Genomic DNA, 23,757 nt, shown 5'->3' on the forward strand with positions numbered 1-23,757 from the left:
AACGATCGTCGAAGTCTTTACAAATGTAGAATATAATCATGTTTTATTCCTCGTCACCCGTGGACGCTTCGCCTCACGTGTAATGCCCTCCAGTTACGGCCGTCATGCAGAAGAACCAAAACAAACAGTGAGATTATTCACACATAGGTTTGGAACAGAGAAGTCCAGTTTTATTGGTGTGGTTTCTGTCAATGCAGCAGTGGCACTCCAACCTGAACATTGATAAATAAAACACTGACAAAACTGTTTTTTTTTCTTTTTTCCTTTTTCTGTAAGGATCTCTTGTTATCCTTAAGACACGGTGAAGTAAGAATAACCAAATTTATCATCATTCCACACAATTAGATTTTCCTTGACCAATGTCCTTATGCAACAGAATGTTGTGTTTTTTTATTTTTTTCCTCTTTTAAAAAAAAATCCAACTCATCCTGGGAAGAACGTGTTGGGTGGCTGTGGCGTCCCGTCCCTGTTCAAGGCCCCTCATGAATAACTTGATGTTTTGCTACCAACGTCGTCCTCCTGTGATCCCATACTCTGGAAGGAAGGAGGAAAAAAAAGTCACGTGTCGTAATTTTTACCAAATTCTATAAAATGTTTAAGAGAGACGAAAGCTGGGGCTTTGTGTATACTGTAAACAAAATTGGAATGTGATGATCTTCAAATCTGTGGTAAGAATAAGAAACAACCAAAGAGCATTTTAGATCTAATTAGGTTAACCGTCAACAGGTCAGTAAAAAGACTGGGTGTAAAAAGAGCGTTTTATAGAGGCTGAATCAGAAGTAAAGATGGGCAGAGGTTCACCAGTCTGTGAAAAAACATCTCTATAATTGGTGGAACAATTTTGGATAATGTCCCTCAATGGAAAACTGGGAAGCAATGTTTCATAAGATCGTGAAAACATGCCAAGAATCTGGAGAAATCTCTGTGCGAGAAGTCAAACAGGGTGAAGTGGACCGAAGTCTTCGCTACCTTCTCTGCCTCAATTCCAGGAGGCCTGTGGGTTGTTCAGATGCATTTTGGTGCATGCCTTGGTGGCATTTACCAAAACTTGGTAAGGGCTAGTTTTTTTTTTTAATGTGTTTTTATATTAGTTAATGTTTAAGAGTGATAGTAGGATGGAGCAGGAAATGGATCGACGGATCAGGGCCTCATCTTCAGTAATGAGAGCATTGCTTCGTCAGTTTTGGTGAAAAAAAAAAAAAAAAAAAGTCTAGTTGGAAGGCAAAGCTCTGGATTTACTGGTCCGTCTACGCTCCAGCCCTCTTCTATGGTCGTGAAGTTTGGATCATGACCGAAAGAACAGGATCCTGGATGCAAGCGGCTAAAATGAGCTTCCTTCGTAGGGTGGCCGGGCTCAGCCTTAAGACCCCCACATACTCGGACGTACCGTGTGTACTCCGTGAGTCACGCGGACTCCAGGCGGACTGTCTGCGGACGGTTGAGACTTCGTACTCGAGTGTACAGATTGCCTAAAATTCTGCCGTGTTGAATTTCAGTCATGGCGTTACCGGACGAGGAGGAAGAGATCGCTTGCCTCTTAGCTTTAAAAAAACAAAAGAAAAGAAAAGAAAGTGCCTTTTGCCCTGTTTCTTCACCACCAGGGCAGCCACCGCACACCTGCCTGTGCTGCACAGAGAGCGGTAGTCACGCTGCCCGCTGGCGACGATTCTCACCTGAGAGCGGTTGGTGTCGCACACAAAACAGTTCTCTGTGAACACAGTTTCTCTCCGGACAGTTAATTGTGTGACATCGAGTACGTGGTCATAAAAACTGATCTTTGAACGGACGTCTGCTTCGAGTCCGCTTCGAGTCCGCCCAGAGTATATGGGGGGCCTTTAGAGATAAGGTGAGGAGCTCCGTCAACCGGGGGGAGCTTGGAGTAGAGCCGCTGCTCCTCATCAAAAGGAGTCAGTTGAGGTGGTTCGGGCATCTGATTAGGATGGAGGCCTTCCTTTGGAGGGTTTCTGGGCATGTCCCATTAGGAATAGACCTCGGGGCAGACCCAGAACTCCCTGTAGGCATCATGTATCCTCTCTGTCCTGGGAACACTTTAGGATCCCCAGGAGGAGCTGGAGAGTGTCGCTGGAGAAAGGGAGGTCTGGGTTTCCCTCCTGAACCTGTTGCCTCCATGACCCGACCACAGATAAGCAGCAGAAGATGGATGGATGGATATTTGGTAATATATCCTGATATTCTGTGCTGACAGGAGCAGGTTTAATGTAACTGTCTTCTGTTGCAGACTCGTCTGTCAGTAAACTGTAAATGGCCCTCTCTGAACAGCCTTACCTAGTAACATACCTTAAGAGTGTTTGCACCTTTCCTATCATCCCTCCTCCCATTACCTAACACAGATGAATGTCAACCGCAGTAACAAGCAGTTTGCACTGAAGCGCGGGGCGCTGTCGTGATTGGAACGACATTAAGAACAGGCTGCTGACATGAAGCAGAGATCCTGTAGGAAGAAATGAAAACAAATAAGAAGCGCTGACTCACCTTCTGCACAAATTGTGGGTTTACTGTAATTTCTTGATCCATAGACTTTAGCTTCTCGTCCAGCTCTATACATTTCAACATCTGAAAAGGAAAATAATAGAAAAAAAAAACAATGATAAGACATGCTGGCTTCAGAATGCAGTCCAAGGCAGGAAAAGCCAACCAAGGCCTGTTGGGTGGCTGTGGCACTCCATCACCTCTTGGTCTATTTTGTGGAGCATTGCAGGGTTGTTGTATTTTTCAGGGTTGTCATGGAAGCAGACCATGCCATCTTTTTGGTTAATGCTAGCATAGATCTCACCATCTTCAATCTGAAAACAAACAAACCAAAAAAAGAAGTGTGATGAAAATTCAACACAAACATGTTCAAAAATAGAGCTGTAAAATATCGTGCACATTTTTTAAAATATATATTATCAATCCAGCTAAAAATATTTTTTTTTAAAAAGTGTGCGTCAGTTTCAAACAGCTGACTTCATTTTGTGCGGGACGTTTCCCTGGACGGACTCACCATGTGTAAGACGTACTTCTCCGCTTCCTGGGGACCTGACAGCTGCACTCGACTCGCCATGTCTTGCAAAGACAACGTCAGGAAGGTCTGCATGAAACAGAAACCCGTTTCAGATCTGATAAGCACGCAGCCAAAAGCACGTTTACTCTTCTGTGCCGTCACGATTACGGAGCTCGACATTGCGTTACATATTGAATTTAAAGGGAGGACATAACAGTGTCACTAAAGTCATATGAACACATGAACACTGGAGTGTCTATGAATGTGGCTCTCATGTGCAACACACTTACTATATTCTCAGTGGCAGAGACCTGAACTGATGTTTTGGGCTGATGTTCAGGTCTCTGCCACTGACAGCTTCTTTTTTTTACTGCACAACTTCCTGCAGCCAAATTCACTTAAATATTGATCCTCGTCAGTGTCAGCGCCTCTATAAAGCATTTGTTTTGTCAGTTTGCTGCTCTGGAGCAAACAGGTGTGAGCTAACACAATACCAAGTCGGAAAGCCATCAGCAATGACCTTAGAGAAGCGACTGTTGTTGCCCAACCATTGGAGAGGTGTCATGAGACCATTTCCAAGCTATTCGACGTCCATACTTCGATTATTTACGAATGGAAAGCATTTGGGACAGTTGCCAATCTTCCCAGGATTGGACGTCCCAGCAAACTCACCCCAAGGTCAGACTGTGCAATGCTCAGAGAAATTGCAAAAAAAAAAGGAAGAGCCTGGCCTCAGACTTTCACAGGACTTGGCATGATAATGGTTCAAGTTTGAAATTAACTGAACAGCATGCCTTGTTTGGAAGGACCCCCACTGCCCCACAGGGCAGTCACAACACTCCTCTAAACAAAGCCCTAAACTTCTGTAACAATGCTTTTTTTTTTCATGGACACACAGAGATGGTTGGTCATAAAGCGCAGCACCGGGTTTGGAAATGGAGGAATCATGGTTTGGGCTTGTTTTGCAGCCGCAGAACCTGGGCACCTTGCGGTCACTGAATCGACCATGAACTTTCAGTCATACCTCCCTGAAAGCTGCGGCAACGGAAAAGAAAGAAAAAAAAGATCCCAAACACAGCAGCAAGAACGGATGCAAAAAGAAAACCAAAGCGTTGCAACGGTCCAGGTAAAGGTCCGACCCCTGCCTGATCTGAAAGGATGTGCTGAGACTTAAAGAGAGCCGCACAGAAATAAAAATGTTGGCAATAAACTGAGGCAACTCGGTGAAGAAAAGTCAGCCAAAATTCCTTCACGGTGACAAACAGAGAGCCAATTACTTTAAGTTATTGCTGCTGAAGTTGGTTCTACAAGCTACTTAATCACTGAGTGGACTTGGTTTTTCACACAGCTTCTGCAGTTTGACTTGTTTTTGTAAATGTTGACTTTAATACGTCATGTGTTCATCTGAGGTTTGACTTTCAACAGGTTTAAAAGCTGTTTAATTATCAGATGATTTTAGACCCTAAAGAACCTGTAAGTGTGAATATGTGGGCGGCGGTGGCTCAGGAGGTAGGGGCTCGTCTTGTAACCGGATCGAATCACCGTTTGGTCTGTCTCAGCCGTTGTGTCCTTGTCAGTCTGCCTCAGAGCAGCTGTGGCTAAAATGTAGCTTACTGCCATCAATGGATGAAAGTGTGGATGACTGACTGTAGTGTGAAGCACTGAACAAGCGCAGGCCATTTACCGATATTTTAAAACAGAAAGCTTGGTAATAAGGTGTTCAGACGTGAAGACTTGAACCATTTTTAAATGGTTAAAAAGGCTTTTATAATACCTTTTCTTATACAACGAGTCTTTCCACCGACTCTGCATTTAAGTGACCAAGCTTTAGGAGAACTCTTATGGGAGGTTTGCTTAGCTCAGTTCCCCCCAAAAATGACCACCAGGTGATTATCGAATCCCTTTCACCGGTTTGTAAAACATACACACACACACACACATACACAGGTGCAGTCCTACCTTTGTTAGCCTCTGTATGTTCTTCTTGTAGAGGGAGGAGAGGCACTGTTTGACCAGGCCCGTGTTGTTGTCTCGCGTGAACGTTTCGCTGTGTTTGCTGACCAGGCTGCGCAGCTCAGCCGGGTTGTTGGTGGTGTACACCTGGGCTAGCTCGTGATATGCGTTACTCAGGGGCTGAGGACAGAGGGGGAAAAAAAAACACATAAAGGAGGGGACAGAAGACATGTTACTATAAAGCACTTTTTATGTTTGTGTTCAAACAGCAAGCAACATGACTATTGACTTTTGTTTTTGGTTTCTCTTTTCTTTCGTACTCTGTCAGTTCATAAATACGTAACTAACTCACTATAACAACAAACAGACTAAGAGATAATATTAACAATAATAGGATGGAAGCACCATCTTTTGAAGAACACCCTGCTAAAGTTGTTGCCTGAATACTTTTTGTCCGATTTGGCTAAAACTTTGGCCAACTTGGTCAAATCTGATGGTTAATATTATAAATGGAAACTAGACAAAAAAGAAGGCTCTAATCAAAAGTAATCAGAAGGAGGAAAATTTTTTTTAAATTATTAAGTTTGACAGGACTGGTGAGAGTGAAAGTGCTTCAGCTCGTGAGTTTCAAACCTGAAAATCAGAGAAGCTCCTAAATAGTTTCAAAGTGGGCAGATCTAAAAAATCGGCTCATTAGAAGGCCTGTGTCGAGCCTGCAGAATCAGAAACCTTTCATTTGAGCTCGTTTGCCAGAGTAGATGAGCTACAGTGTTAGAAATAAAACACGAGCACACAATCCTTAAAAGTAGTACGGAGAGTTTCTGCAGAGATGACATCCTTTGCGCAAATGAGATTCTCAAAATATGGAATCTTTTAACCATTAAACCATATTTACTTCACGTGTTCATCCTGACAACATCAACCTGCTCCCAACATACTGATTATGAAAGAAAAAAATACTTATATGTTTCCTGGGTTCTGCTAAAAGTAAAAACAAAAACGAGGTTTTAGTCACACTGTACCTTGATGAACCTCCCTACTATTTGTGAGGTGTATTTAGGCAGCTGCTGCACTTTGCCGTGGAGAATGAGCGACACCAGGATGTACTTCTTATAAGCTTCCAACATGATGTGGCTCACCGCCATGGCTGGAGTGGTTATTGCCTGTCGAGAAAAGGCGGCGAATTAGGAAAAAAGGGGGGCCGGGAGACCGCGGGGCCGAAAGTGACAAACCGACAGCCGGCACCAAAAGATGTTACCTGTTCATAAAAATACAGTGCTCTTTCAAAGTTTTTGAGGCCCGTGTAGATCATGCCGCCGTAATAGTAGTAACATAAAAAGTGCTTTGCGTCATAAGCTCCATTCTCTTTGCAGATGTCCATCATATCCACCTCCAAGAAGGGCAGGGCCGGCTTGAAGCACTTTGCTAACAAACACAGCTGCGAAGGGAGAAAGAAGAGGGACCGGGTGAGGTTAGGCTGAACTGTCATAAAGGAAAAAAAAAAAAAAAACCTTAAAATATTCAGCAAGGATGTGTTTAGCAGAAGGAGCCGACGTCTCACCTGACACAGGTCTGCATGAACTGAGGTAAGTTGGTTTGTGTTCATCTGCATTTTGTCTATTGCCTGTTTTAGGATGACGACACCCCTCAAAGGCTGTCGGGGAGGGAAGAGGGGAGAAAAAACAAGAGTTATTCTGCCGCAGCGTGCCTCAGACGTCCAAACGAACCGAAAGCAGCCGGAGACGCGCTTTAAAATTCATTCAAATATTTAGAGCGAGACAGAAAAGGAGGTAAACGCGCTACGCTTGGGTCTTGGAACCTAGTGCTGAAGAAACGATGGAAAGCCTTGTGTGAGCTGTGCCTTCGAGGGCAGAAATGAAAATAAGATAAAGATTTTTAAAAAAAATCAAATGTCACGAGGGGGAAAAAATGGAAACGACAGCAACGGGACGCAAAACGTGCATGTTAAAGGAACGTGGAAAACAAAGTCTTTAAAAAGAGAACGCACGAACGTGCAACTAGATCAACTCTCTAACTAGTACTGTGGAAGGAAGTGGTGGGTTGTCTACCACACACCAGAGGCTAGTGAAGATTTGAGCGGTCAATAACACCCCGAGCATGTCGACAAGTATTCTGACTCTCCAAGTGTGAGAACATGCGCTCTGTACGCTGCACATACTGAGCATGTGAAGTCACAAGGTATAACTGGGGGGAAAAAGTAAAAAAAGCTGGTAAAGAAGTACAGCAAGCCCAAGTTTTACTCCTGCGGTTCGACAACTCTTTATCAGAAACTGCAGACGGCTGCAAACGCTCCTGTATGAGTCATGAAGCAAAAACCACAGTTTCACACAAGCTGAAAAAACAGAACACACCGAAGAAATAAAGAAACGTTTCCCGCCTAGAGACATTCTGTAAAGCTGTGCCTAAAGCGACCTGCTGATTTATTATTATTTTTATTTTTTTTTGTAACTCTTACCTGTTTCCGCTCTACAAGGGCATTTGTCAACTGGTGACAGAGACCAGCAACTGCAAGAGGAGACAAAAAGAGAAAGTGCTTCTGAAAAAATGTCTGATTTAAATTTCAACGAGAAGAAAGTTGCATAATATTCTGGACGGACACAGTTTGACTGTTTTTCCAACTCTGAGACACTGACAGATCAGTCCAGACGCTTTTAAAGTGCAGACATAATGGCTTATAGCGTAACTACGAGAGCAATAACAAACCTAAACAACAATATTTAACAGGCTTTTTCTGAGATTTGTGTAGAGATGAGAAGATTCACAGTTTTTGCACTTAATGTTACTGTTAGCATTATTAAAACATTACACTTTATAGTTCAGCTTTAGCCCTGAACTCTGCATCATCGATGCCAAATAACACGATGCGACTGCTGAGAACATTTATGGAACAAAAGGCGACGGGGGTGAAAAAGTCGCTCCGAACAGATCCATAATTCACATCACAGAGAGGGGAAAAAAAAAAGAGAAGTCTCTCCTCTTTCAAGTCTAGGATTTTACGTATTAGGACTTAATACAAATATCTGGTTTTTACCAGGATCTAAAATGATTTAGATCCAACCTCAAGTGTACTAAAACCCTCAGATTCCACCGTGTCATTATTTACTCGACAGAGATGAAGCCAAAATGGAAAAGCTTTGTGTGAAACACTATGATGCAGCTGTTTGTAGAACCTCCTTTAGCAAGGAAGAACTCTCAGTAGGTGTTTTCTGTCGGACTTTATCAGTCCTTCATGTGATTGTGGAGGGATTTCGGCCCACTCTTCTTTTGAATGTTGCTTCAGTTCATTAAGGTTTGCAGACATTAGTTTCTGCTCAGCTCTCTTAAGGTCCCACAGCATTTTAATTAAGTTGAGGTCTGGACTTTGACCTGACCTTTGTAACCCCTTATTTATTATATTTATTTATTATTTTTGAATCGTTCTGTTGTAGATCAGCTGCTGTGTTTGGCATCATTGTTCTGTTGCATCATGACCCAGTTCGGTCCAAGCTTCAGCTGTCAGACAGATGGTCTCACATTTGACTCTAGAACCCTTTGGTCCACAGAGGAGTTTATGATCGACTCACTGATTGCAAAGAGCCCAAATCATGAGCCCTCCACCACCGTGCTGACAGTTGGAATAAGTTTTTTTTTTTGGCTGATTGGCTGTATTTGGCTTACACCAAACATGGCAATGTGCATCATGGGAAAGCATTAGCACTTTGGTCTCATCTGTCCAAAAGACTGTTCTTGTGAACCGAACTGCCACTTTGGCAATGACTCATCCTAAGGTCATTGCTGATGTCTTTCCACCTTGGCATTGTGTTAACACACACCTGTCTGCTCCAGAGCAGAAAACTCCCAAAACTTCAGCTTTTACAGAAGTGGTCAAACTGAGGATCAGATAATTAAGTCCACCTGATCAGCAGCTCATCTGATACGTTCCCTTACAAATCTTAAGAAAAGCAACAAGAGTGGTGGAATCTGTTGTATTTTTGTTCACTATAGGTTAATAATTTTAGAACCTGGTAAAGACTAGATCATTTTTATTATGTCCTGATACCCCAGAAGAGGGCAGACTTTCTTTTCTTTCACAAAAAAACAAGTGCATACACAAGCTCAAGCTGCAGCTAATGCTACATAAGCACTGCAGGCATGAGAAAAACAAACTTTCACCATTTCTCCGAGCGAGCCATCGGTCGGCGAGGACTTACAAGTGTCTGTTGCATATCTAATGTGCTCCCCGTTGCAGGTACTGATGAAGAGCTGAACTTGGGAGAAGAGCGTCTCAAAGTCTGGGATGTTTGGCATGGAGAACTTTACAAATCTGAATGAAAGGAGGAGATGGTCAAGAGAAAGCTGTTCAGGACAAAGAGGAGACTTATGGAAGATGAAACCAACAGAATGCTTTTGTTTCTTTACGGCTAATAAACTAATAACAAGGCAAAGGAATAAATGTGAAACAAGATAAAACGCAAATACATTTCCCCAGAATATTAAATCAGATATGGCATTTCTTTGACCTGCAACTGGCTTATATAGGTGAAACTACGACCAAGTTATTAAACATTACTTATAGGTGTTTTAAACTTAGAACCGTTTTCCTGTTTAAACCCTAAGAATCTCTTTCCCTGCACAGCTGACCTGCATTCCTGAAGCCAGGGTCTCACTTGGCTGGGACTGTTGGCAACAAACTGCGAACAGCATCCACGCGGGAGTCTCCAAAGTGTCATTAAAAGTTTGCCGGGGTTCTCAATTTCCCTATGCGAGTCGTATGGCCTTGCAGGCTTTTTCTAAACTTCTGCAGTCAGTGCGTAATTACGCATGTGCCACCGAGTCTTGTACATGTGTACTGAAGCAAACCCTGTTACAGAGAAAGCACAACGTACATACTTGTGTACTAGGCAAACATCTATATTATATTAGATTGTTTATGAGCTTAATGCCTGATTTAAATAGAATTGCCTTTTTAAGTTCTGTCTTGGGATCCAGAATTATTCAATAAACATTTAGAGCTACAACACCAAATGTCCAGGTCTAAAAATCACACAAAAGATAAATAACTATTTAAAAGCTGGTCCAAATCTGCCTATCTTCATTTCCAAAGCGTATTCCTGTAGATTAAGTCATAAACAGGGGCTATCTGCCACGGTCGATACAAAAATGGGCTGAGGTGGGTACAAGGTGGGCAGCAAAACAATGCGCATGGCCTACAATTCACCTTTGTGACCCATGCACATGAAAATAGGCCATGCAAAATGAGGCCAAACGGCTCGCTTGTCCCAAACACTCAGAATTCAGTGAGACTGCCACGAGAAAGTCACCCGTTTTCTCGCAGTTTCGAGTCACCAACAGCCGCAGTCCAGCGAGACACTGGTTTTTCGACTACCTGCGCGTGCAACGGAGAGGTAAAGGAGCAATGAGAACAAAGAAGCGATAAGTTAAGGTGGAAGAGAAAACTCACAGCACAGCCAGCACGCCAAGGGAGTGCTCTTGGATGTCCAAAGCCCCCAGCACCGTGTCCAGGTGGGACAGATTTTTGGCCAGCAGCTCCCCGCTCTTGTTGATCAGCTCACACAGCTGAGTCATCTGACCTGGGAGGGAAATGGCGAGGTGGACGACAAAGCAACAAGAAAAAGATGAACCACTCTGGACTCTTTGTTTGTCATTAGGATCTTTGGAAAATCAGAACAAAAAAAAAATGTGTCCACTTGTTTTCAGTATTAGTTTTATTACTAAGGAGCAGGTACTATGTTATAGCAAAGTGTTAAGATAAAAAAAGATGTTATTACCAGGTTTTATAAGGCATTGTTAAAAAACAAGATACACGTCAATGCAAAAGGATGAAATCACAACCACAATAATGAAGAAGTGATCACTACTTTCCATTTCAAGTTTGCTCATGTTGACACATATTCACTTTCCTCGGCAAAAAAATTGATAGTCCTGCGGTTTTCTTATTTAATCACATCAATAAGGTTTTCTTTATAAACGCAGAAAACCAATAAACTCACATCATTGTCTATAATCAACGCGCTGTAAAATATTTCAGTATAAATCGGTCGGTCTAATACCCTGTCAAGGCCTTGCACAAGGAGTAAAGCAAAAAGGACTGACAGAGGACTTTGAGCCAATAAAATTTGATATTTCGGCTCTCCAGCCAATCAGGTGAGGTTTGGGCGGGACTACCGGTAGGCAGAACCCAGAAATTATTTTCCAGATCAAAAACAAAAAGTAAAATTTTGGTATTTCGTGTAATGAGTTATGTAGTTTATTGGCATCCTTAGAGTCCCTGTGTACCAACGCATCTCCTGATTATAGTTTACAGAACTCTTGTGGTCTCACAAAGTCATTTTTGCGGACTGTTTACATGATAAAGCAAAAAAGAGGGCTCTGGCCAGTTTGGCTGCCTAGCTATCGGCAAGGCATTGGGTAGCATATGCTAGCTAACTAGCTAAGACTTCTCATTCTGATGAGTTCAGCAATCCTACCTTGAGCGGAGAGCTGCCGCACATTGTTCACAAACTGCTCCAAGGCTGAAGCCATTATTTCCTGGGTCCAAAGTGGAGGCAATTTGTACTGTTTTTCATTCAAACGTCAGAAACAACTCGGTCCGGACTGAGACAGGGGGCCACTCAGCCGCCACTGATGTGACGTTACCGCGAGATCGAAAGAACAGAGCAGCCTGCAACGAGATTTACAAACCGTCATTTTGATTCTTAAAGGGCCAGCGACACAAGTTGCTCATACATCACAAAAGTTGTCACACTTTTTAAATATTTCATTGTTTATCCAAGGTTTGAAGTCGTTCAACGCATCAATTTACGACTGTATTATAGGCATTTATTTACCACCGCTCTGCAGCTTTTTGAAAATGCTTTAAAAATTAGGATCCAATTCGTTGCTTTTTTTGTGTGGTTTTTACAAAGATCCTTTCTTATGCAAGAGCTCTCGTCTAACACTTTTACAGCATCAACTGAGAGCAGTCTCAGCAAACATGAAAAATAAAGCCTTTTGAAAACTAATGACAGATAAATGTTTTTTTATTTTACATTTTTTACTAGGATATTATTGTTTAGGGTTCAAAGCTGCTGCATCTAGTGCCTGATTTTGAGGAAAATCTTTATCTAATTTAAATTATAAAAATAAACCGCATTAAAGTACGGCTAATACAATACAATTGATTTTCTGTGCTGTTTGTTGTCACTTTACGTTTTGTCTGAAGATAACATTTACGCCACTGGGTGTAAAAAAAATAAGATAAAAAAAAGATTATGCAGTTTACGGTCTGTACCCGCAAAACAAACTCAGATGTGAACCATCCTGTTTGTATAGAACATCCTTGTGAGAAGCAGGTTCGTAGTACAGCTTGTCCTCCCTGCTGATCAGTTCCCCTTTTTGCTGTCGCAAAACCAAATGTTAACTGTACGTTCCGGCCACTCTACGTCAATACTAATGTTACAGCTGCAGAGGAATGACTACAAGTCTTAGCTGCTGGCCAGCTGACAGACTGGTGTCAGTACAGCGGTTTAAAAGGCATGTCATTTAACCTGCCTGCTGCCCCTAGCCTGTCAGCTAGCCTCCGACAGCTAGCTCGGCTGTAGCGCTGAAACGCCGGGAGATGGAGTTAAGCTAGCAGTTAAACACAAGTTTGAACACAAAATATCAACAGTGACAACGCCAAATGCCGACAACACTCTGACCGTCGAGTTATTTGGAAACCCCTCGACGCCCATGCGGACTTTGCCGAGTTTTTGCTCCCGCCGTCTGGAGAGGCTCAAGTGACCGTTAGAGGCGCCCGCCGCTCGGCCGGGGACCGACCGACGATGCTACCGTTGACCTCAACACGCCTACTCGGAAGGGGGAAAACTTTGCTCCCGGTGCCGTTCAAGAGGATTGGCGTGAACATGTCGTCCCCCCCGGGCTCGGACAGGAGGCTGCGGGTTCTGGTCGACATGGACGGGGTTCTGGCGGACTTCGAGGGGGGGTTCCTGAAGAAGTACCGGGCCAGGTACCCGGAGGAGCCCTTTGTCACTCTGGACGACAGGAGAGGCTTTTGGGTGTCGACGCAGTACGGACGGCTAAGGAGCGACTTGTGTGTGAGTGGAGGCGAAGGAAAAGCTGCTGAAAGTGGCATTTGTAGTCCAATATCTAGTTTCATGTAATCAGAATTTAAAAATACATTTTAGTGTGCGAGGAGCCAGAAGTTATTTGAGCTTTACGCACTCTTTGATAGCATTTTCCTAATAGGAACAGCTGCTTTAGTGATAATTTTTAAGCTATAAAACGTTTGATCAGTACATGATCGTTTATAAAAAAAAATCTTAAGAAAACAGGAGTGAAATAAAGATCTACTTTGATTGGAACAATCCATATGGGTCATGACAGACCCTTGTCCTTACAGTCATTCATCCACTGCAGTGTACAAAGGTCTTGAGTCACCCTTCATTTTTTCTTTCTTTGGTTTTAGTTTATTATGTAGGACATTGGTTTCATGTGCAAAACGTTATTTTGCGTAGAAGAACGAACACAACGAAGAACTGAACGCACGCGCTCAAACACAAGACAGCCAGCACACGTGGACATCATTTTAGTGTATTATAAAGTTTATGGGGAGTTGGAGAAGAAGCATATAGGCAGATAAATATCAAGAGGTTGGTTTATAATTGCATGTTTTTCAATTATAGTTTGAGTTTTTGGTTGTTTTCCTAAGACAGGAAGTATTACGTTATGACCTCGTCTGTCCGTCTTGTCCAAGCTCTAAATTGGTAACCCTTGAACACAAAAGATGTCCCAAGTGCACAGCTGGACACCTCATGTGTCTGGGATGATCCCTACTGATTTCAAGATCACAGGGTCAAAGGTCAAGGTCACAGGTGACCCCCCTCTCTGAAAGCCTCGTCCCAACTCTGCCACCGTGTGACAGCAGGGATGCCGAGCTGCACGGCTGGACGGCTCATGGGTCAAGGGGGATCCCTATTGAGCTCATGGTCACGGGTAAGCCCATGTTGAAACCTTGCCCAGACATCTGAGCAACACAGAAACGTCAAACCGTTTGTTCCCTCGACTGTGTCTGCCTGTCATTCCATAAGACAGCACACAGGTTGTCCACGGTGGAACTCCACTAATGGTTAGGATAGAAAACGCCATCAGACTATGGCTCCATGTTGGATCTTATTCTTATTAAGACCACTTCCACTAAATGAATCTTGAGTGGTGCTCGTGATCACAAACTGGTTTGGATAGGCTGGTAAGTCACTAACACAGGTAGGTTCTTCACATCACAACTGTTAGCTGCACTTTTATGTTCTTTAATTGACCTGATTGTCAATTTACACCATGGACAATATCGTTATTAGTGAATCTAACCTTTTACACCTCCACAGTCAGGTATATACTTAACATCATGGCTCAGTGTTAAGTAACTTAACAAAATCCATCCATCCATTCATTCAATTTCTATACCTGCTTGATCTTGCTCAGGGGAAGGAGCTGGTGCCTACCTCCAGCTGTCATGGGGTGAGAGGCAGGGTCGCCAGTCCATCACAAGGCCACGTAAAGATGATCAACCATTGAAGCTCACGCCTAGGATCAACCTAGAGTTACTGGTTAACCTGACGTGCGCGTTTTTGGTCTGTGGGAGGGAACCGGAGTACCTGGATAAAACCCATTCGTGCACGGGGAGAACATGCAAACTGCCCACAGAAAGGCCAGGAAGCGAACCAACAGCTCTAACCACCGCCTCACCGTGCCGCCCTGAGTTAGATCGACGTAAAGCATTCCTTTGAAATTAATCGGGTATAAAGAGTGGAGTGAAAACAAGTAAAAAAAAAAAAAGCAGCCAATGTTCAAAGAGAAACTTTGACAGCCTTTTAGAAGTCCTTGAAAACTGTTGCTTTAAGGCAGCTTTTATGGCAGAAAAGAAGGTCCCACTGTTTTGAAGTGAAACTTGAAGAAATGAGGGCTGGCTCAACGCTCCAGCTCAGTACATTAACAGCTTGTTGATACAAAAATTGACCTTTGTGCATTGTTTCTTTAGAGGACAAGTAGACTCCTGCAGATACACAGGGTACTCTGTTGGTTTCAAGCTTCGTGTGTGTCTGTTTGTGTTTCGACTCCAGGAGAAAGCCATCAGCATCTGGGAATCCAAAGACTTCTTCCTAGACCTGGAGCCCCTGCCTGGAGGAGTGGAGGCAGTCAAGGAGATGGCCAGGATGGATGAGTAAGTCCCCAAGACGCACTGCACTCGTGAGGTGTGTAAGAATGGACGTGGCTGCTGCTGACGTAGCAAAGGTGTGGCACACGTGGGCTTTTGGAGCAGCAGCACCGTTCGATGCGTGTGCGTGCCCCGGCTCTCGCTTTGTGAATCATTTTTATGTAAGGGTTGAAAGCGTGCATAATTAAGTACACAGCAATGTGGCTGTTAGAGCAGAAGCTGTCAAATTGGTCCTTTAGACCAGAGGTCCCCAACCCCCGGGCCTGGTCCGTGGGTCATTTGGTATCGGGCTGCATAGAAAGAATAATTAACTTACAGTATTTCTGTTTTTTTTTTGTTTGTTTTTTTCGGAGTCTGAACGACAATTATTTTGAAAACTGACCGGATTCTCTCTACTCCATCTGTCTATGACTCACTCTTGATGCGTGTCAAAACGCTTATCTAGGTCACGTGATACGTTACCGCTAAAAACAAACCCACAAGCAGCAAAATGAGTAAAAAACAAACGTCTCTGGAAGCCCTAGATGGGACGTCTCGTTACTGAGAAACGGGCACAGGGCTCCCACTGATTCAGCGTTATGGTGTGTTGTATTTTTTGTGAACTTTATATTTGTGGTGTATCTTATTTTGAAGAGCCTGTTTAAACACAGAGAACATCAGGGCGAGGAGAGGCTGTTATTCATGTTGATAATGTAACACCAGGACGCAGCTAACAAAGCTGCAAGGACACGTTGGATTTACATTTATTATGTTTTAAAAAATACCCCCGTTTTCATGCCGGTCGTATCATTTTATTTTGTTGTATTTATCCGCCACACCTTCAAAGGCCGGACCGAGAAAATACTGTCTGATAATGAGCTAAATAGGTTGGGAACCGCTGCTTTAGAGTTTCTAAACACGTAACATCTTGTAGTTCTGTTTTACTCATACATAAACCATACCTGAGCTTTTAAAAAACTGTTCATTCAGGTATACGCTGATGGGTGAGCAGGACCGGCACGGTCATTGGAGCAGTGTAAGGAGGCTTTGCATGCGAGCTACAATGCACCAAGTAGTTGGAAAATTAAACCAAAATCCCATCCACAGCTGCCAACTTACTTTACTAATATATGATGTGTAATTATTGCAATAACTCAACAGGTGAGGTCAGTATTTCTCTGCATTCGGACTCTAGAGGGCAGCAAAAACATAAACACGAATCAACTTGTTGTACGTAGGGTACAAGATTATATCTACCTATTACTTACATTCTGGATTTATTATTATTTCTCAAATCCTTGCTGTTAGTGCTGTCAGCAGAGTCCAGTGTGATGTTTTTATTCAGGAGACTCTTGAATGACTCACTCTCTACAAGCCGTTAGTTTTACATCTACTGTTTCTATATAGCTCATTGGATGCTGTTTTTAGGCCTAATTCCATTTCTTTTTGCCTTTTTAGTTGCAGTGGACTTTGAGTCATTACAAAGAGACAAAGAGAGGATTTAGATTTAAGATGGGAGGATTAAAATACAAAGCATTGATTTCACGTCTTATCACACACATAAAAATCATCTAAGGCTTATTTTATTATCTTACTTCTTCCCATTTTATTAGACACGAAGCCTGAGCTCTGCAGAAAAGCATCAATAGTCTTTTCAAAGAGTTACTCTGTAGTTAGAGCTTTGATATTTCGGTACGAGCCTTTAATATGTTGTGCGTGGTTTGTGGAAAGCGTCACCATCTGTCCCATTCTGCATCCAAAGAGGTAACCCCCTCTGATAATATTCCAGCGACAGGTGGCTGCGATTTTCTGTAGCGTTCTCACTGTGAGGTCATGTTTTAAATTTAGCAGTCGCTGCGTCAGTTTGCGTTCACACCACCTTCAGTCATGGGAGGTAAAAAACCAAAATGCACCCTCTTTTAATTCTAGGTTTTTATGCATCGAGGCATAACAAAAACAAACTAAGTCCGCCCTTGCTGCTTCCACATTTGAGAGGAAAAAAATAGCAGCCAGATCAAATGTATTAATTCAATTATCATCATTCAGGTTTGTTTGCTCTGGAGCAAACAGGTGTGTGTTAACACAACGCCAAAGAGGAGAGACATCAGCAGTGACTGTTTCTGTCTATTAATGTGGGAAGGGGAAAAAAGGTCATTTCTGAACTATCTGAAAGTGAGAGAGGTTATTGACAAGTGGGAAACTTTTAGGACAGCTGTCAATCTTCCAGGAGTGGACATCCCAGCATATTCACCCTGAAGTCAGAGCGTACAATGCTCAGAGAAAAGACAAACAAAGAGCTCCATCTCAGTCTCTACAGGCCCCTGTGTGCAGGTTAGACAAAGGACTGAACAAGCTCTTCTCTCTAAAAAAAACATGGCAGCACAGCTTTAGTTTGCAGCTTCATCTGAATGGACCACAAGACTTCTGGGACAGTGTCCTTTGGACAGAAGAGACCAAAGTAGAGATGTTTACCCATAATGCACAGCAGTATGTTTGGTGAAAACAAACAGCATATCAGCAGAAACGTCTAATTTCAACTGTCAAGCACAGTGGTAGAGGGCTGGTGATTTGGGCTTGTTTGGCTGGGCACCCTGCAGTCACTGAGTCTACCATGAACTCCTCTGCAGAAAAAATGGTCTCCAACTTATATAGCAGTGACTATATATATACATCTTTACACTCATACACCGATAAAGTGGCTGGGGATGGAACCCTTGACCCTCCGATCAGAGGACGACCACCCTACCTCTGGGTCAAGCCGCCCCAAAGGGTTCTAGAGTCAAATGTGAGACCATCTGGCCGACAGATGAAAGTCGGACCCAGCTGGGTCACGAAACAGAACAGTGATCCCAAAGACAGCAGCTGATCTACGACAGAACGGCTCAAAAAAGAACCAAGGTGCTGCGATGGTCCGGTCAAAGGGCAGACCTGTGGGGAAGAGAGCCGAGCAGAAACAAATGTCTGCAAACCTCAATGAACTGAAGCAACAACGTAAAGAAGAGTGGGCCAAAATTCCTCCACAACAATGAGAGAGATTCAGAAAGTCAAACAGAAAATAACTAACTTCAAGTTATTGCTGCTCACGAAGGTTTTACAAGGTCCTGAATCACAGGATGGACACAGCTTTACCATTTTGACTTTATTCTGTTTAATCAATAATGACACAGTGGATTCTGTTGTGTCTTTATTAATTTGAGGTTAAATTTAAAAGACTTTAGAACCTGTAAAGACCAGATCACTGGATACAGTTTAGCCTCTTTAGACAACTGTATCTGGATTCTTTTGTTTTCTTCTCAGAGATAATCATCATAATCCTGTTTATTTTATTTTTTTCACTGATTGTTGTTCCCGGATGGAAACACCTGTTTTCAACACGTTATCGTTTCCAGTAACAAAGAGCAGGTGTGGGTGTTGTGCCGCTGGAATATAAAATAAATAACCACTTGTTGTGTCGTTTTTCCACTCGGCTCTTGTTTCCCTTCTTCTGCCCACAGGACAGATGTCTTTATTTGCACCAGCCCCATTAAACATTACAAACACTGCCCGTCTGAGAAGGTGAGCCCTCTGTCGATCAATAACCCGGAATCTGTAACGTGTTTAATTTTTCTTAATTGATCTTGTGTGTGTGTGTTTTCCAGTACGCCTGGGTAGAGAAACATTTGGGCCATGACTTTCTGGAGCAGGTCATCCTGACCAGAGACAAAACATTAATCACCGGCGACATCCTCATAGATGACAAGCCTGACATTCAAGGTAGGCTCCGTGTGGGTCAGCTTAAACTATTTAAACAGCAATACACAAGACTAACCAGAGCAATCTGGGAGATGACTGAATGCGAAATAAAAATGAATCTAATTACAATATTTAGTCTTGTACATTGCACAGTATGACAGCAGTGCTATTGAAACACTGGGACCTTTACTTTGAGTCGCGGCTGGATTTGTTTTTACTCTAATAACTAATCTCAACAGCTGTTGGTCCTACAACTTGAAAAAGTCTAATTAATCGTTAGTTTGAAAGGGCTGCCAGGAGCATCTTCTGTGTGAAAAGAACATGGCCGTTAAGTCGGAGCTGCTTCAGAACAAAGCCCAGCACGTCTGCAGTTGAGACCATACAGAAGACGTTTGACCCCACATGTAGAGACAATGAAACACAAACATGGAGCACGGCGGCGGAGGGATGATGATTTGGCCTTGTTTTGCAGCCTTTCACTTACAGCCCTGCTGCTCTAGGTGGCTCTAAAACTATTAAATCATAGATTGTTCTTTTTTTTTTTCCTAAAATAATTCTGCTGCATTTTTTGTTTTTCCTAAATAAATAATAACACAGTGTAATATGTTATGTGCTGCTGCTCACATCAGGTTGTGTTCTAACAGATCGCATTTTCTACAACAGTATTGACCAATCACAGTGTTGCGTTCTCTCCAGTCGCTCCTCTAAATGTTTAATTATTCTCCTACCAGCTGCTGATAACCCCCCGCAGTTCAATTAAATATTTCCTTTCCGTTAAATCACATCTGATTAATTACTCTTTAATTCGATCTAAATTGTGGCTAACCCTTTCGTCTTATAAAGCGGTTATTTACCTTCAAAATATTTTGAGGAGTAATTAAAATTTGACAAAGATCTAAAACTGAGAATCCTTGATTTACTTTTTTTTTTGTTACTTTTTCAAAGTTATGTTCAGCATTTTGCTAACTGCGGCAGCATAACACAGTTAAATATAAATACATCTCTAAAATTCTGTTTTAAACAAATGTATAGTCAATCAAATCTTAAAGAGCTACACATTACTCTTTTGTGTCATTAAGTGGGTGTTATACCGTCTTTGCCTCAGCTCTAGATGCTCAGCTAATGTGACATCTCTTCAGAGTGCTCCTTTTGTGTTTGATGAATCGTCTGAAACCATGTTTTTGTTTGGTTGGTAGTTGCATATTATTACTATCTAAATGAAAGCACAGAGGGGATTGGGCTTTTGCAGTGGTAGCCCCCAGACTTTGGCACAACCTCCCACCTGATAGAGAGTCCACAGCAGTGGTGTCCAGTCCTGGTCCTAGAGGGCCACTACCTCGCATGTTTTAGTTGTTTCCCTGCTCCAACATGCCTGATTCAGTGGTTGACTTAACCCCTTCGGCAGGCCTTCAAGTTCTGCAGAGGCTCGATAATCAGCCAGTCATTCAAATCAGGTGTGTCGAAGCAGAGAAACAACAAAAAACATGCAGGATAGTGGCCCTACCTTGTTACACTGGCTTTTAATTCGAGTTTAGTTTGAGTCCCATCAGGTTCTTTATGTTGTGGTGTTTTTAGCTTTTAGTTCCTTGTTTTCGTGTTTTGTTTTATTGTAAGGCTCTTTGGTCAACCTCGTTGTTTTTAAACACGCGAGAGACTAATCAATCAATCAATCAATCAAATTTTATTTGTATAGCACATTTCAGCAGCAAAGCATTTCAAGGTGCTTTACATAATTAAAAAAACAAAATAAAAACAGCATGTGACAATATATAAACAGTAAGAAAGAGAAAAACATCGAAGACATCAAAACCCCGCTCTCTAACCCTAATTTAGCCATAAGCAACTCTAAACAGGTGGGTTTTAAGTTGAGATTTGAAGGCACCCAGTGTTTCAGCTGTTTTACAGTTTTCTGGAAGTTTGTTCCAAATTTGTGGTGCATAGAAACTGAAAGCTGCTTCTCCTCGTTTGGTTCTGGTTCTAACTAATAACTTGATGCTCGTGTGTCCCAATCAGGCGTGGAGCCCAAACCAGCATGGGAACACATCCTGTTCACGGCCTGCCACAACAAGCACTTGTCCATCAGCCCCAGCCAGAGACGACTTCTGTCCTGGTCGGACGACTGGCGGGCCATCCTGGACAGCAAACGGCAGTGAGGACCTCCACGCTGCGTCCCGGTCAGCTGAAGGTCTGGCTGATCCGTCCCTGAGATGCAGACGAATCAGCTTCTATGGTTTCTTAAGAAGGAGGACGAAGTTGTGTTTTTACACTGTACAGCTGCTGGGAGAAAACACTGTTATTTTACCACAAGAGGGCAGTGTGACACCAAACATGGAGTTGTGTTGACAACCTCACTCTTTGACCAAGGCAGAATGTTGGCACAGTAAGTTGAAAGAAAAAAAAAAAAAGGTGCAGGCTGCCATGATTACACATGTGAACGTCTTTTTTGTTTGTTTGTTTTTGTTCCTAAAAGTGGACATTTCTATCAGAAATGAAGCTCGTTTTTATTTTTGAGCCACCGGAGTGTTTTTTTTTTTTTGTCTACAGCCTTCATCACAAAAAGGCTAGTTGCATAAACGTGTCGGCGCAATGTGATTCAGCATCAGGCCGCTCCACTACTCGGAAACTCGAACGAAAATAACCTCACGGAGTCGCGAGCCTCAGCGATTGTTGCACAGGACTGTGACCTAGACTCCTGAATACTGTAGCTGCCTTCGGCTGGTTATTATTCACGTTAACGAAATACCACTGTAACATTAAAGCTGGACACTTTGCTCTGGTTTTAAAGATTTAAAACACTTACTTTAGTGCTTTTTTTATTGTAACATTTCACCATTTTACAACGATCTATGCATCTTACAAACTAGCACATGCATGTTGCCAAAAACACCACTAATTTAGATTAAATTAATCACTAATAAATGGTTGCTCAATGTGTATGTTTTGGTTGAATTTAGAAGTTTTCCTATTTTAAAAAAGCATAAATTTAAAAAATCTGTAAAGGCCCACAACAGAGATCCCTCACTACTTTCTAAAAGTAGTTTATGGAATTGATTTCCAGTTAGATGTATTGTCTAATGGAATTTACTGTGTTAGCTCCGTGTTTTTTGTTGTTGTTGTTGTTGTTTTTTACTGTTTACATACACACATCACAACAGACTAAAAGTGTAAAGGATTTAAAATCTAATCCTGTTCTCGAACAGTCACTTGTATTTATTTTAGCCAGTCGTATACATATACGAGAAAATGACTGTTCTTTCTGAATTTTAGCAGGTTTTCGAAGCAGCAGTTTTTTTAATTTTTATTTTTTTGAGTTTAGTTTGTCGTGTCCCTATTTTCACGATGCCATGGTCAGTCTGGAGGAGCTGAGGCAGAAGTTTGGTTTGTTCTGTTGAACTTCGTCGGGATTTTTCTTTGTTCGGTTTGTCACGGAAGATGTTCTAAGCGCTTAAACGGTTACGTTCCGTGCTTGGTTTAATGTACAAATGAAAGGTTTCTCTTCCTTAAATGCTGTGGCATTGCCAAATGAATTAAAACAAAAACAATAAAAAAAAAAAACAAAGGTTGCTGTTGTATTGTTTTTATGCTTTGCTCAGTGGGTTTCACACTGTAAAACCAATCAGATGAAATCAAGTCATGACACGCTCTGATCCTCCTCTGTAGGCAACAGTCTGAGTTCATGCATGTTATTTTTTAATAAAAATTTGAACAAAATGGTAATGCGTAGATTATTTTGACTACAACAAATTTACAGATGAAACATTCCATTGATCACAGATTACTGTGTCAAAGTTTGTCAGGGATGTTTGGCTTTTTGTGTTCTAGGCTAAAACTGACCAGGATGAATTTATAAGTGAATAGAAGACACAATCGCAAAATTACAGCTGAAAACTCCATCTGTCCATCCATCCATCTATCCATTTATGATTCCATCCATCCATCCATTTATGATTTCATCCATCCATCCATTTATGATTTCATCCATCCATCCTTTTATGATTTCATCCATCCATCCATCCATCCATCCATCCATCCATCCACTTATGATTCCATCCATCCATCCATATATGATTCCATCCATCCATCCATCCATCCACTTATGATTCCATCCATCCATCCATCCATATATGATTCCATCCATCCATCAATGATTCCATGGATCCATTTATGATTCCATTATTCATTTGTCCGTCCGTCCATCCATCCATCTGCTGCTTTTTCTGGAGGCAGCAGCTTGAGCAGGGATCCCCAGACGTCTCTTTCTACAGCCACTTCTTCCACCTCTTCCAGGAGGTTTCAAAGACATTTCCATTCCAGCCGAGAGACATAGAGTCCCCAGTGTCTCCTCCTAGTTGGACGTGCCCGGAACATCTCCCTAGGGAAGCATTCAGGGGGCATCCTTACCAGATGCCTGAAGCACCTCAACTGGCTCCTCCTGATGTGGAGGAGCAGCGGCGCTACTCCAAATCCCTCCTGGATAACTAAGGGAGAGCCCAGCGAGCCTGTGGAGAAAACTCAATTCGACTACCTGTCCAAGATCTCATTCTTTCGGTCTCTACCCAAAGTTTGTTACTATAGGTGAGGGTAGGAACGTAGACCGACCGGTAAACAGAGAACTTTGCTTTGCAGCTCAGCTCCCTCTTCACCATGCAATACTGAGGAAGCTGCACCGATCCGTCAGTCGATCTCACGCTCTGTTTGCACCTCACTCGTGAACAAAACTCCGAGATACTTAAACTCCTCCACTTGAGGCAGCACCTCAACTTTAAAATGGCCAGAATACCACTTTAACACGTAATGAACAACTCACACAAGCCAGAAAACCAGATTAAGTCTCACAGTAATGCCTGCACGGTCATTAAAACCCTTTTATACAGAA

General features: G+C 42.5%; 2 protein-coding genes across 2 annotated transcripts; one reads left to right on the forward strand and one right to left on the reverse strand.

The window, feature by feature from the left end:
* Positions 1-144: 144 nt before the first annotated feature.
* On the reverse strand, positions 145-12,794 carry cops3 (COP9 signalosome subunit 3). The gene is made up of 13 exons (XM_017416219.3): positions 12,658-12,794; positions 11,446-11,639; positions 10,419-10,548; positions 9,169-9,281; positions 7,434-7,483; positions 6,519-6,611; positions 6,216-6,395; positions 5,980-6,120; positions 4,964-5,137; positions 3,005-3,091; positions 2,691-2,804; positions 2,494-2,574; positions 145-534 (listed from the first exon to the last, which is right to left on the reverse strand). The coding sequence occupies exons 2-13, from the start codon at positions 11,498-11,500 to the stop codon at positions 481-483; spliced, it is 1,272 nt and encodes a 423-aa protein (XP_017271708.1). The 5' UTR covers positions 11,501-11,639; positions 12,658-12,794; the 3' UTR covers positions 145-480.
* On the forward strand, positions 12,753-22,443 carry LOC108235898 (5'(3')-deoxyribonucleotidase, mitochondrial). The gene is made up of 5 exons (XM_017416220.3): positions 12,753-13,053; positions 15,076-15,176; positions 18,644-18,704; positions 18,788-18,902; positions 20,895-22,443. The coding sequence occupies exons 1-5, from the start codon at positions 12,781-12,783 to the stop codon at positions 21,032-21,034; spliced, it is 690 nt and encodes a 229-aa protein (XP_017271709.1). The 5' UTR covers positions 12,753-12,780; the 3' UTR covers positions 21,035-22,443.
* The last annotated feature ends 1,314 nt before the right edge of the window (positions 22,444-23,757 follow it).

The sequence above is a fragment of the Kryptolebias marmoratus genome, linkage group LG17, assembly GCF_001649575.2.
Source record: "Kryptolebias marmoratus isolate JLee-2015 linkage group LG17, ASM164957v2, whole genome shotgun sequence".
NCBI classification, from domain to species: Eukaryota; Metazoa; Chordata; class Actinopteri; order Cyprinodontiformes; family Rivulidae; genus Kryptolebias; species Kryptolebias marmoratus.